We start from the raw sequence: 15,499 nt of genomic DNA on the forward strand, positions 1-15,499 counted from the left end.
CTAAACTTAACCAGCAGTGTATAATCGTTAACTTTGCTGCAACTCTGTGGGAGGGCCAGAGCCAAAGGAATGTGATTGCCAGCTCCACAAAACAGCAAGTGGTGGCTTGTGCGCAGTCAAGTCTTCCTGCCCATTGAGTCAGACTCTTGTTTTCATTGATGCTGCATGCCTTGGTTGTATTCTGGCTATAACTGGGGGTGCCACCTTCTTTTCATGAGAGCTTCCATGCCTTCAGCAGCTGTGTGATAACCAGGCATTAAATAGGTTTTGCCAAGGATGGGGAATGCGAAACATGCTGAATTCCTGCCTGTCAACACAGCTATGGAAGCTTCTGTTTTCCATTTGGGATTGCCACCCTTTCTCAGTCTCTCTCCTGGGGTCTCTCGGTGCTTAAAAGGAGATAGCAATCATTGCCTACTGGGTAGATTTTGGTGCTGCTTAGCTTGCTTTTGAAGGTAACTGAATGTCAATCAGTTCAGCTGGAGCACTGGAAGGAGGTAAGGTGGCTTTGCAAATGAATGGACTTCAAACTTATTTGTAAGCACAGACTGGGCAAAGGAGGCTTCTGAAACTTAATGAAGACACAGGTAGGTTGCCTGTTTTTGTTTTTTTTAAGCAACACACACACCAGATGTTTTCATCTTGATCCTATTGGTATTTAGCAAAACCTTCCATTCTCAGTCTTTTTGGGTCTTGTAGGTAATGACCTAGTTACTTGAAGACTTTATCCACGAGACAGCCTGGACTCATAACAAATTTCAATTCCATCTTGTGGAAAATAATGTTGCCCCTTAGATTACATAAATTGGTTATCCTTGGTTTATAAGGCCCTGGAACCATTTTTCATGATTACAGGGGACAGATGCTCTCTAGGGGGATGGGGGGGGTGAGGAGTCTGCTGTCTTCTAATGCAGGGATAAACACAACTTCTGTATTCTGACCAGGTTTTACACTCGCACACCATCATGTCCCAGAATGCCAGCCTTGTAATGGGTCCCACCACCACTTTCCCAGCTTTTGCCAATGTATTCTTGCAAAATCCAGGAAGTGGAAGAATAATTCATTTGATGATGTTTGTATATCAGTGCCAGCAAGGAAATGAACATGCCTTTTTGGCCTTGTGTTGGAAAATAAACACCTGACTTTCCCTGGCAATTGTGATCAAAAGGTGTGGTAAGCCCCTCCCCTTCCCATGCCTGTTAAAAGTGGAAGCTAGGCTTGGACCTCCTCTCTAATCCTTTGTTTTTTGATCTCATAAGCATAGGACAGAAAAGATTGACTTGTTAAGGTAGGCGGAGGAACTACTTCAACGTTGTCTGAATGAATACTGAAAATTACATGGCGTATAACGAACCAAGAATAAAGTAAACTGAAGCGCTAGTGATGGGATGAACATGAATGCTTGCTATCTCAGCACTTCCCAGGCCATCTTTCATGTGTTACTATTCTCCCATCATGGCTTAAATGGATGATTAAATATTGTGTAAATCTAAGTTGCAACTTTTAATCATCTGGAGGGCCACAAGGTTCCACTTTCTGATCTAGACCAATCTTGCGGCTGATGCTTGGGGGAGCATCTTACTGCCCCCCCCCACCTCTTTTTCTATATGTAGCAGCAGCCCAGGAGGAAAGGATAAGGTGGTGGCAGCAACGATCCTTCGACTCACTCCTCCTTTTCATGACCCTTTGTTTGTTCCTGTTCCCATCCCTGCTGCATAGCACAGACAAAAATGGCTTGGCCTGGGCAGGGGGAGAATTGATAAAACCAGGAGAGGACCTGCTGAAGGGAGCTGTGTCTGTGCTTCTCCTGCAACATTAGAGCTATGTGCCTCCTGTGACTCTAGATTTGAGTCAACACCATGCGATGGCGGTGGCAGCAGCTCCTGAAAACTCTGCTACAGATGTTGATGAGCTACAATTCTCATCAGCCCCAGCCAGCATAGTGAATGACCATGGATCATGAGAGCTGTGGCCCTGCAAATGTTTCTGGACTACATGATCCCTATCCCTAAGGGAAAGATGGGGAACATTTGCTATTGAGGGCTGCATTCTCTTACAGGTAATTGTTCAGGGAAGCAGGGCAGCTGTGGCCAGGGCTGAGGCCAGCAGGGGAGAAGAACCACTTCTTTTCTTCCACCCTTCCTTTCTCCCTGCTCAGCTGGCTGCCGGAGAAGTAGATCGCTGTTACCAGGAGTCTATCCTCGTTCTCTTGCAGAAGGCCTTTGGAATTAGGCTAGGTCTGCAGGTGGCCCACCCCAGCCGAGATCATAGTTTCTCATCTGGTGCTCCACAAACTCCATTCAGGTTGTCAAACAGTTTAGAGTATCTATTTGGCTCTGCAATTGATTTATTCTTTGTGGCAACTGAGATTAAGGCTTTTGACCTGAGGTTACAGCTGACAAACATGACACCTGAGACTACAGAACTTCGCTCAGAAAAACAGGCGCATCCATCGCAGTTGGAAAACAAAGACTACTCTTATGGTCTGTCAAGAACCTCCATGCACCCTATTTCTACACGGTCCATGAGTTTGTGGTAAGGGGGACGTCTGAGAGCCACTGATCTTGGTGGTTATGGCTTTCAGTAGGTGACAATATTGAAATGCTAGGTCAATCTGTGTCACATGAAAAATATTTAATTTAGAAAGTTTTTTTCATCTTGCCCCCGCTTAATAAGAGAGGTAGCTTGACGTTTACAAACAGACAGACAGACACACATCAGTTAAACAGTACCAATCACATTTGGAGGACTCCTATCTGGTTCAAGTAGGAAATGTTTCTTTTGCATAAATAATTTGCTTAAATACAGTACAGTTCTGTTAAAGATGACTGTGCCATTATTTAACTGTTATAAATATCAGATCCTGACTGAATTAACTTTTGCTTTTTAAAAAAAACAATTAGAAAACTACTGTTCTTGTCACAGTTTAGGAAAATATGCACTGCTGAATATTAAAGCTGCAGCTATGCTGGTGAAGAGAGTTACAAAACTTTAAAAGAAAATCTTCAGTGTATTGGAAGAATAGAATCCTGCATAGGTCATGGAAGTTGTTGGAGGGTAAAATCCATATGTGCTCACTTTTCCAGAGAAACACAACAAGGAGAAGGAACATCAGTGGGAGCCACAGATCACTTCACAACACCTTTGTCACCAAACACCATGCTTGTCTTGGTCTTCCCTTCTCACCACTATGCAGAGGGTCGTGGGATTCACTTCACCCCTGTGGGCTTCACACAAAAAATCCACATGTATCACAACTGGTCCAAATGGCTCACAAACAACACCCCCACAGTGTGGACAGGAGCACCCCAAGAATTAACCAATCACTTGTCCGCAGCCAGAAGCCCCGCCCCCGGGCAGAGCAGCGCTCTCCATTCCAGCCCTGGTAACAATGACACACAAACTCTTCTCTCATTTTGTCCTCCTGCCAACGTCTCAATTGCCCCCTCACCAGCACTCTGGTTTGGTTGCCCTCTGCTATTGTTTGGATCTGGAAGGTGTCAGGGCTGAGGTGCAAGTAGCTGTCCGAGTCCATCCATCGGCGAACACAGCGGCCATGGCTGTTGCAGATCTTCTGGCTGCAAAGTTTGGTCGCCGTGGTCACGTTGACAATATAAGGGCCTAAGGTGCTATTCAGGTAGTCCTGAATCTTTAAGCAGTTGGTCTGTGAGGGAAACAGTTATTACAAGAGTTAATAGCTATAAATGCCAGAAAGTCTGTGATGCAAAACTAAATAAATCTATTAGAAAATACTGGAATTTAATTGTATTGGGGACTTGTTTATTCCTATTTGACTAGTGCTTAAAATGTCCTAACTGAGGCTGGGGTCCTGTGGAATTGAATATAATAATAATAATAATAATAATAATAATAATAATAATAATAATAATAATTATTATTATTATTATTATTATTATTATTTATTATTTATTATTTATACCCCGCCCATCTGCCTGAGTTTCCCCAGCCACTCTGGGCGGCTCCCAATCGAATATTAAAAACAATACAGCATTAAATATTAAAAACTTCCCTAAACAGGGCTGCCTTCAGATGTCTTTTAAAAGTAGGATAGTTGCTTATTTCCATTACATCTGATGGGAGGGCATTCCACAGGGCAGGTGCCACTACCGAGAAGGCCCTCTGCCTAGCTCCCTGTAACCTCACTTCTGGCAATGAGGGAACCGCCAGAAGGCCCTCAGCGCTGGATCTCAATGTCCAGGCTGAACAATGGGGGGTGGAGATGATCCTTCAGGTATACATGACCAAGGCCACAAAATCCTTGCAAAGCGGTTGATTCTGCCTTAAAATTATTCCCTTAGCATCACATGGGAGGGTCTGTGACAGGAGAGGTTTTGTAGTTCATTCTGTAACTTAAATATAGCACCTGAACACTGGCTGCATACCAACGCCTAGGCCAAAAGTTCTGATGACAGTGGCAAATCTGTATCAGGGGTGCAGCATTTCAGACTGTAGGGAGAGGGTTGTTGTTTTTTAAATACCCCTTGCATATCAGGAACTAGGATGTCAAGGAAAAGACTAGTCTAGAAACCTCCTCCCTGACATTTTTTTTTTAACATGCAAGGAATTTGTGCATCTGCAGATGTGCATATAGAAGACTGACAAGCTCAACATTTCAGAATAAGCAGCAGTGTGTGAAGTTAGAACGTTTTAAATACCCCATGGTACTCTCTGCTAGTCTTTTAAGTAGCCAGCATACAAAGTGGAACCTCTGCTTCCTCCCTTTGCCCATCAACCCGATGCTGAACAATAAACAAGAGAGATGAAAGAAAAGAATGAGTAAGAAAAGCAGCCTCAAGGGCTGCTATTAAAATTACCCGGTTGCGAGAATACTCTGCGTCTCCCCAGAGTACAATGCCGTGAGCCCCCATGGCTGCAGCCTGCCCAATGGTGTACACCAAGTCTGTCTAGAACAACAGAAAACAGCACACATTAATTTGCAAGTTTACGGTAAACACCTAAGCCGTTTCTGGTGGACGTCAAGCACCAGAATATATTTGGTATAACGTTTCTCATAGAACCGTTCCCCATACATACAAAGATCTGAGTCAGTTGGCTTATAAAGAAAGAAAGCTTCTACATGAGTTTATAAATCATGATGGTGAACTGAATAAACACAGTTACAAATCTGGGTTTCTTTCAGTTTGACTTCTTGTTTCTGAAGCTTTGGGACAAAGCCTTCTAGATATTGTTGGACTTCAACTCCAGCCTGCATGGCCAGTGGTCAGTACAATGAGAGTTGTAATCCAATAAGTTCTGGAGGGCCCAGGTCCAAGTTAACCACCCTGCTTCACGACATTTACCAGTATTTCTCTTTGTTCAACCATGAGGGTTACAAGGTAAAGGTAAAGGGACCCCTGACCATTAGGTCCAGTCGTGACCAACTCTGGGGTTGTGGTGCTCATCTCGCTTTATTGGCCTAGGGAGCCGGCATATAGCTTCCGGATCATGTGGCCAGCATGACTAAGCCACTTCTGGCGAACCAGAGCAGCGCACGGAAACGCTGTTTACCTTCCCGCCGGAGTGGTACCTATTTATCTACTTGCACTTTTGACGTGCTTTCGAACTGCTAGGTTGGCAGGAGCAGGGACCGAGCAACGGGAGCTCACCCTGCCGCGGGGATTCGAACCGCCGACCTTCTGATTGGCAAGTCCTAGGCTCTGTGGTTTAACCCACAGCGCCACCCGCGTCCCCAGTAAGTTTGAGGGCTACAAACTTAACGGCAATTCACACACTACTTGTATGAAATCAAGCCCTCTAATGCATGTTTTTCAGAAGTGGTCAGTACAGGCAGCAAGGGCTGGAAAAGAATGGCCAAGAGTATTGGTAGCAATTCCCAGCTATTCACTAAAGCTTTAGCAAGGGCACCACATTCCACTGCTGCCTTCTCTTTGGTACTGCCCCCATGGATAAGCGAGTTGCTGGCAACTTCCAGATCCCATCTCCTTTCGAATTAAAAGCAAAGACCACCAGGAATCTGATATTCGCTCGCAGTTTGGATATCCTCTATTCCTGCTGTAGTCAAGAACAAACACCCAAGCTGTGGATTGTGTCCAGTGCTGCAATAATGGGACTCTGCTCAACGCAATAGGACATCCTATCCTCTCCCTGCACATGCCCCCCCCCCCAAATATGCTCTGGAAGGTCCTTTGGGTGGATTTTGAGGGTGCATGGGGGCTGCAGAGGAAAGGAGAAGGAAGTTTGATTGAGCAAACAGAAGCCTGTTGCATGAGCAGAATGGCACCATTGTATACAGCCCAATACGGCCACTGCTGATGCTCAAATGGCTAGACAGGAATATCAGTCTCACTTGTTGCAAATGACACTGCACAGTGTAAGGGAAGACTGGTGTGTGTGTGTGTGTGTGTGTGTGTGTGTGTGTGTGTGTGTGTGTTTATGGAGCATGAGTAGGAGTAAGTTTATTGTCAAACCATAAACCTAATCCATTTCACTTTCTGTGTAACAGAAGCGGTTTTTGTGAAACAGTAAAATTTCCAGTCCTGAAGAGAGATGGAATAACATTTCCCAACACAGCGCGCGCACGCACACACACACACACACACACATTTTAAGCATTTTTATGACTGAGTATTACACCACCATAGAAAATCAAGATTCCTAATGGATCTCTACTCCTGCCACAGGGCCCAAAATATTTGAGAATTGCTCACGCAGACGCACTTAATTGGCACGTAGTTTGAGGGGAAGAAAACCACGGCAAACATGGCCAGTAAAGTGGTGTGAAATCTGAGTGCAGGTATTAAATGTTCAACATTAGTGCCATGTGTATCAGATTTAATAGCGTATGTTGAGAAGGGATGTTCACATGCTGAAGGAAGTGTGTGTGTGTGTGTGTGTGTATGAATATTGGAAGTGTCATCTCTTCCAACCTCTTGTAATAGTTACATTTAAAAAAAAAGGATGCCATTCATCGTGGAGTCACTTTAGATGAAGAGGGCATTGAAATGTTTGCAATAAATATTGGGCTTTAATCCAAACAAAATAGGTCTCTTCCAATAGCCCTCTCACCTTCTATTTGGTTGCATCACCATGGCCAGAAGTGAAGTTGGTGGCAACTCACACAGTCCTGAGATAAGCTAACAGCTTATCTCTTTTCCATTCTTCTTTGCCACAAGGCTCCTTCCTTCACTGGCTACCATTGATCAAGAGCTCTAACGAAGACTCAGACGTGTTCACAACCTCGCCGAGCAGTAAATCTACTGGGCCTCAAAGCATGGACACTACACACACACACACACACACACACACACACTTGTGCAGTTTAGGAGCAAGGAGGGGAAGAGGGCAAGTATCTCACCTGAGACAACTCCTTCAGCGTGTAGGTGTAGAACGGCCTGGCATACGCAAAGACAGGAAGGGAGTGTTGAACAGAAGGCAGCTCCGCCACTCTCAGGGCTTCCCCCACTTTGGCCCACACAAACTTCTTCCCTTGCGGAGAGGTCCTCAGCGCCTCCTCCATGTAGATGGAAGGGTAGAGGGCTTTGCTGTTCTCCCAGAGCCAGATCAGCTCGTTGTTGCGCTGCACTTCCAGCGGAGGGCAGTGCCCTGTGAAGTTCTCAAAACTATCCAAATAGTGGTAGTTGTAGCACTCTGGGAAGAGGTAGTAGCCCCACCAGCCCTGGGGGCGGAGAGAGCGGGCCAGCTGCAGGGTCTTAGACATGAATTCCTGGGCGGCCGTCTCAAATTCCCACTTAGCCTGCACTTCGGCCTGGGCGTCCGACAAATGGCGATTCTTTTGCCTGACGAGCTGGACAGACATGTTCCGATAGACGTTTTTCTTGTCCCAGTTCCTCACCCACTGGGGTCTCCAGTTCTCCCAGTCTATCACAGAGAGGCCCGCAAAGGAGCTGGAGGGCATGGCTGCCGTCAGGTCGCTCTCCATCTGCTCCAAGTGCCTTGTCAGGCTGGCGTTCTGAGGGCAGCCGCCGTTGACGGCAGTGGGCAGCACCGTTGTGTTCAAGTAGTAGGGATACAAGCCCAGCTGGTCGTAGTAGAAGATTGTGACGTTGTCGCCCACAAAGGCTTCCTGGGCATTCGCCAGGATGCTGTAGGAGTCCAAGCGGAGGGGCACCCCGTAGGCAGCCGAGCACCGGGCGGTTGGCGCATTCCAGGCCACCAGAAAGGGGCTCTCCTTGACAATGGGAGGCAAGGATGGCTTCAGGTTGGGAGACGCCACAGGAAGGTCTGGGAACAAGAGCAGGAGCAGCAGGAGGGCATGGCGGCTGAAGGGTTGGCACAGCCTCAAGGGTGTGGACGCCCACGTGGGTGGCCCGGCTGAGCACGAGGGTGCTGCGTCGCATGCAATGCTGCAGGAAAGACAAAAGGCCCGTCAAGAGTTACATGAGCATGGTGCTTACTGGCCAGGTGTTGTAAAACAAACCCAACCGTATTCCAATCTGGAACTTCGGTTAACAGCTGACAAATCAGTTTCCCCGTGCAGCAATGTTTGGAAATCCCCAGGCGCATTTTGCTACTGCTACTGCCACGGGTCCAATTTGTGGGATGGAAGCACCCAAAATGCTAAGTAAATGGGTTAATGCTCACAAGGGCTATAGAAATCTGTACTGTCACACACCCCGAGGCAGTTATTTCAGTTGGTACAGTTATGGCAGTTAGTCTTTCATGTGAGAGCAGCTGAACTGCTGTGCTGCTGACTATCTCAGAGTTTAGTCAGCAACAGTATTTATCTTAGATATGTAAGATGTACAGTGGTACCTCAGGTTAAGTACTTAATTCGTTCCGGAGGTCCATTCTTAACCTGAAACTGTTCTTAACCTAAAGCACCACTTTAGCTAATGGGGCCTCCTGCTGCCGCCGCACCACTGAAGCACAATTTCTGTTCTCATCCTGAAGCAAAGTTCTTAACCTGAAGCACTATTTCTGGGTTAGCAGAGTCTGTAACCTGAAGCATATGTAACCTGAAGCGTATGTAACCTGAAGCATATGTACCAATGTATTAGCAATGTAAGTTAACACCTACCTGTGTTGTATATTTTAGTTTGCAAGTTGCAAGTACATTAAGTAAAAGTTATACGTTGTTTAAACTTTAAAAGAGCGTGTCTTGGATAGTTTTTGGGGAAAGCAAAGTGATTAAAGGGTCAAAGGCCCCAGGTGTTTAATTCCCCCACAATTGCAGGCCCAATTGCAGAAATCTACGTGGAGATTTCTGGACACCAGGTTGGCAATTGGCATCTCCATCAAGCCAGCTAACTTGTGTGCAGCCAAAGACAAGCATCCTGTTCTTCTGTGTGAACCATGAACCCTTTGCTGGGCATCTTAGTCCTCCATCATCCCATCAAGGAAAGTCAGTGCAGGGCTGAGTGCAGATATATTTGACTGCGTTGCAGCCTTTCCACAAGTCACCCAAATGGAACTCGGATCACAGTTTAAAAACTTCTGCCTTAGCTCACAGTTAATACTATTTCCATTTCCCCTGTGTGTGTCTTTCTCCTTCTTGCATACTGGGACAAATGAACTGTTGTAAGAGCAAGCTACTGTCAAGCAAAGTAGTTGAGATCACAGAATCATAGAACTGTAGCATTGGGAGGGTCATATAGAGTCCAACCCCCTGGCAAACAGACAACCACAACCTAAGTTTAAGGTGCCATTTGGCGCAACTGAGTTTCTAACACTGCACAGAGTGTGACTGCTCCCCAGTCATCCCAAGGCTGATCCGTTAGGGCAAGTGAGGCACTGCCCCACCACACTTAGCCACTGCCTGCCTGCCTGCCTCCTTATTTGCAAACAGTCTAGTGGTTGACACTGGCTGCCAGCAACCTCCTTGCTCTTAGAACCCAGACAGAAGATGAAGAGTTTGGATTTGATATCCCACTTTATCACTACCCGAAGGAGTCTCAAAGCGGCTAACAATCTCCTTTCCCTTCCTCCCCCACAACAAACACTCTGTGAAGTGAGTGGGGCTGAGAGACTTCAGAGAAGTGTGACTGGCCCAAGGTCACCCAGCAGCTGCATGTGGAGGAGCGGAGATGCAAACCCGGTTCCCCAGATTACGAGTCCACTGCTCTTAACCACTACACCACACTGGGATGGGGCAAAATTAGAATGAGTTTGCTCAGCCTACTGTTGGCCACTCTGCCTCCTGCCTCACTAACTAGTGCTATATATGTAAAGCCTTCTTCATCATAAATGTTTTTATCCGACAGCCACGTTACAATCATAGAACTGTAGAGCTGGAAGGCAGTGAATGCAAACCTCCAAGGAAGGAGAGCCTGACCACCTCTTGTGGGAGTCTGTTCCACTGTCAAACAGCTCTTGTCGTCAGAAAGTTCTTACTTTGGCTTGTGAGCATCACAGAGCCTCTGAAGACTCCAGCTGCAAAAAGCACAAATGAAACCTTGCCCCTTCCCTTGTTTTTTGTCTGACATCCCAGGGTCAGGGGTCAAAAGCAGACTGGGTAGGAAAAGGACAACCGGTGGCAAGCTCCGGACAATGGGTGCGTGGTGGCTTTTTAAGGGCTCCATTCTCTCCAAATCAGGTCTGAAAGGAAAGCTGCCTTTTTGTTAATTGCCTCGGCTGCAAGAGGTTTCCCTCAAGCTAATTTGCAGAGTAATTCAATTTGCAGCATACATGAGGGAGGGAAGGAGAGCTGTTGCTGCTGCTACTCCTTAGAGGCCATCCGGCTCCAGGGTCACAAATCTGCTCCCAGTGCTATTTATCCCAGTGAAGGGTAAATGGTCCCCTTCATGGATGACTGCCTTGCCGTGGCGAAGGACCTTGAATAACTCGGAGAAGCTATGAGCTATGCCGTGCAGGGCCACCCAAGATGGACAGGTCATAGTGGAGAGTTTTGACCAAACGTGATCCACCTGGAGCAGGAACTGGCAAGCCACTCCAGTATCCCTGCCAAGAAAACTCCATGGACAAAGACAACAGGCATATAAAAGTTATGACGCTGGAAGATGAGCCCCTCAGGTCGGAAGGCGTCCAACATGCTACTGGGGAAGAGCGGAGGACAAGTACAAGTAGATTCAGAGCTGATGAAGCGGCTGGGCCAAAGCCGAAAGGACGCTCAGTTGCGGATATGCATGGAAGCAAAAGGAAAGTCCAATGCTGTAAAGAAAAATATTGCATAGGAACCTGGAATGTAAGAACCATGAACCTGGGTAAGTTGGATGTGGTCAAAAATGAGATGGCAATAATAAATATTGACATCCTGGGCATCAGTGAACTAAAATGGACGGGAATGGGCGAATTCAGTTCGGATGACTATCATATCTACTACTGTGGGCAAGAATCCCGTAAAAGAAATGGAGTGGCCCTCATAGTCAACAAAAGAGTGGCAAAAGCTGTATTGGGATGCAATCTCAAAAATGATCTTGATACGAATCCAAGGCAGACCTTTTAACATCACAGTAATCCAAGTTTATGCACCAACCACTGGTGCTGAAGAAACTGAAATTGACCAATTCTATGAAGACTTACAACACCTTATAGAATTGACACCAAAGAAGGATGTTTTTCTCATTATAGGGGATTGGAATGCTAAAGTAGGGAGTCAAGAGATAAAAGGAACAACTGGCAAGTTTGGCCTTGGAGTTCAAAACGAAGCAGGGCAAAGGCTAATAGAGTTCTGCCAAGAGAACAAGCTGGTCATCACAAACACGCTTTTCCAACAACACAAGAGACGACTCTACACATGGACATCACCAGATGGGCAGCATTGAAATCAGATTGATTATATTCTCTGCAGCCAAAGATGGAGAAGCTCTATACAGTCAGCAAAAACAAGACCTGGAGCTGACTGTGGCTCAGATCATCAGCTTCTTATAGCAAAATTCAAGCTTAAACTGAAGAAAGTAGTAAAAACCACTGGGCCGGTAGGATACAATCTAAGTCAAATCCCTTATGAATACACAGTGGAAGTGAGGAACAGGTTTAAGGATTTAGATTTGGTGGACAGAGTGCCTGAAGAACTATGGATGGAGGCTCGCAACATTATACAGGAGGCAGCAACGAAAACCATCCCAATGAAAAGGAAATGCAAGAAAGCAAAGTGGCTGTCCAACGAGGCCTTACAAATAGCAGAGGAGAGAAGGCAAGCAAAATGCGAGGGAGATAGTGAAAGATACAGGAAATTGAATGCAGATTTCCAAAAAATAGCAAGGAGAGACAAGAAGGCCTTCTTAAACGAGCAATGCAAAGAAATAGAGGAAAACAACAGAATGGGAAGAACCAGAGATCTGTTCAAGAAAATTGGAGATATGAAAGGAACATTTCGTACAAAGATTACCATAATAAAGGACAAAAGTGGTAAGGACCTAACAGAAGCAGAAGACATCAAGAAGAGGTGGCAAGAATACACAGAGGAATTATACCAGAAAGATATGGATGGCTCGTACACCCCAGGTAGTGTGGTTGCTGACCTTGAGCCAGACATCCTGGAGAGTGAAGTCAAATGGGCCTTAGAAAGCACTGCAAATAACAAGACCAGTGGAAGTGATGATATTCCAGCTGAACTACTTAAAATTTTAAAAGATGATGCTGTTAAGGTGCTACACTCAATATGCCAGCAAATTTGGAAAACTCAGCAGTGGCCAGAGGATTGGAGAAGATCAGTCTACATCCCAATTCCAAAGAAGGGCAGTGCCAAAGAATGCTCCAACTACCGCACAATTGCACTCATTTCACACGCTAGCAAGGCTATGCTTTAAATTCTACAAGGAAGGCTCAAGCAGTATATGGACCGAGAACTCCCAGAAATGCAAGCTGGATTTAGAAGAGGCAGAGGAACCAGAGACCAAATTGCAAACATGCACTGGATTATGGAGAAAGCTAGAGAGTTCGAGAAAGACATCTACTTTTGCTTCATTGACTATGCAAAAGCCTTTGACTGTGTCGACCACAGCAAACTATGGCAAGTTCTTAAAGAAATGGGAGTGCCTGATCACCTCATCTGTCTCCTGAGAAATCTCTATGTGGGACAAGAAGCTACAGTTAGAACTGGATATGGAACAACTGATTGGTTCAAAATTGCGAAAGGAGTATGGCAAGGCTGTATATTGTCTCCCTGCTTATTTAACTTATATGCAGAATTCATCATGCGAAAGGCTGGGCTGGATGAATCCCAAACCGGAATTAAGATTGCCGGAAGAAATATCAACAATTTCAGATATGCAGATGACACAACCTTGATGGCAGAAAGTGAGGAGGAATTAAAGAACCTTTTAATGAGGGTGAAAGAGAAGAGCGCAAAATATGGTCTGAAGCTCAACATCAAAAAAACGAAGATCATGGCCACTGGGCCCATCACCTCCTGGCAAATTTTTTTTTTTTATATATATAAATTTTTTATTGCGTTTCTTTCCATAGTTTTACAAGTTACAAACAAATAAAATGATTGCAAGAAACAAATTTTTCCTTTTTTTTTTTTAACAACAAAAACAAACAAAAAACAACTTGGACTTCCCCACCCCTTCCGGTTCTGCATTCTTTAAATTAACAATGTCAGCATTTTGTTACCTTGTTTCGTACCTTATTGTAACTTTCAAATGTTATGTACCCAAATTCAATATATTATATCTCAATTTCAATACCTTTAAAATAAACATAACATGTTCGATTCAAATTGTCTCCTTTTCTCTTTTGTCACTTATTTTACAATTTACTTAACCATAATTGCTAAAGCATAACATTTCCTTATCATGCACTGTCTTAAGATTCATACAGCTTGTAATATTTTTGCAAATAATCTTTAAATTTTTTCCAGTCCTCCTCAATTGTTTCTTTATCCAGATCTCGGATTCTGCCGGTCAGTTCAGCTATCTCCATATAGTCCATCAACTGTGTCTGCCATTCCTCCAGCGTGGGCAAATCTTGTGTCTTCCAGCTCTTTGCAATGAGTATTCTTGCTGCTGTGCTAGCATACATAAACAAAGTTCTGTCTTTCTTTGACATTTTCTGGTCCACCATGCCCAGCAGGAAGGCCTCTGGTTTCTTGGGAAAGGTATACCTAAATACCTTTTTCAATTCATTATAAATCATTTCCCAGAAGGCCTTCACTTTTGGGCAGGTCCACCAGAGATGGAAGAAAGTCCCCTCTGCTTCCTTACACTTCCAACATTTGTTGTCAGACAGGTGATGTATCTTAGCTAGCTTGACTGGGGTCATGTACCACCGGTATATCATTTTCATAATGTTTTCCTTCAAGGCACTACATGCCGTGAATTTCATTCCGGTGTTCCATAACCTTTCCCAGTCTTCAAACATAATATTATGTCCAACATCCTGTGCCCATTTTATCATAGCAGATTTAACTATCTCGTCCTGTGTGTTCCACATAAGCAGCAAGTTATACATTCTAGATAAAATCCTGGTCTTTGGTTCTAACAATTCTGTCTCTAGTTTCGATTTCTCCTCCTGGAAACCAACTTTTTTATCCATTTTAAAAACCTCTTGAATTTGAGCATAATGTAACCAATCTCGCACCTTGTTTTTTAGTTTGTCCTGGCTCTGCAACTTCCAACTGTCTCCAATTTTTTCAGTTAATTCCCAATATTTCGGCCAGTAGGCCTCCATATTGGGTCTTTTTCGAGCCTTGGCCTCCACCGGTGATAGCCACCTCGGTGTTTTACTCTCTAATAAGTCTTTGTATTTCGTCCAGACTGCAAAAATTGCTTTTCTGACAATATGGCTTTTAAACAATTTGTGAACTTTAACCTTGTCATACCATAGGTATGCATGCCAGCCAAAAGCATTATCAAAACCTTCCAGATCTAGGACATCGGTGTTTTCTAGCAAAAACCAATCTTTCAGCCAGCAGAAGGCTGCAGCTTCGTAGTACAACCTCAAATCCGGCAGGGCAAACCCCCCTCTTTCTTTTGAATCAGTTAATATTTTATACTTTATTCGGGGCTTTTTGCCCTGCCAGACAAACCTAGATATATCCTTCTGCCATTTTCCAAAACATTCCACTCTGTCCACGATCTGTAGGGTTTGAAACAAAAATAACATTTTCGGCAATACATTCATTTTTATTGCTGCAATCCTTCCCAACAAGGAAAGTTTCAATCTTGACCAGATTTCTAAATCCTTTTTAACTTCCAACCAACATTTTTCATAGTTATCCTTAAATAAATTCAAATTTTTGGAAGACAAATAGATCCCTAGGTATTTCACTTTTTTTACCACATTTAGTTCTGTTTCTCTCTGAAACCCCTCTGTTTCTGTAAGTGTCAAATTCTTGGTCAAAACCTTGGTTTTTTGTTTGTTCAACTTAAATCCCGCCACCCGACCAAACTCAGATATAAGTTCAAGAACTCTTTTTGTACTGGATTCTGGCTCCTGCAATGTCAAAACTAGATCATCTGCAAAAGCTTTCAATTTGAATTGTTTCACTCCGACCTCTATCCCTTGTACCAGCCGGTCCTTCCTTATCATATTCAATAGCACCTCCAGGACTGAAATGAATAAAAGAGGGGATAGAGGGCACCCTTGTCGTGTC

At 44.6% G+C, this 15,499-nt stretch overlaps 1 protein-coding gene across 3 annotated transcripts in view; it reads right to left on the reverse strand.

The window, feature by feature from the left end:
- Window positions 1-2,619: 2,619 nt before the first annotated feature.
- Window positions 2,620-15,499, reverse strand: part of LOC114591580 (hyaluronidase-4-like) — a 37,139-nt gene continuing 24,259 nt past the window's right edge. For all 3 annotated transcript variants that reach the window (XM_028718762.2, XM_077924786.1, XM_028718763.2), the window contains 3 exons: window positions 7,337-8,345; window positions 4,836-4,925; window positions 2,620-3,664 (listed from right to left, as the gene is read on the reverse strand). In XM_028718762.2, coding sequence (XP_028574595.2) covers window positions 3,272-3,664; window positions 4,836-4,925; window positions 7,337-8,345 — 1,492 coding nt within the window. In that variant the 3' untranslated portion in view covers window positions 2,620-3,271. The remainder of the gene's footprint in view (window positions 3,665-4,835; window positions 4,926-7,336; window positions 8,346-15,499) is intronic.

The sequence above is a fragment of the Podarcis muralis genome, chromosome 2 (genome assembly GCF_964188315.1).
Source record: "Podarcis muralis chromosome 2, rPodMur119.hap1.1, whole genome shotgun sequence".
Taxonomy (NCBI): Eukaryota; Metazoa; Chordata; class Lepidosauria; order Squamata; family Lacertidae; genus Podarcis; species Podarcis muralis.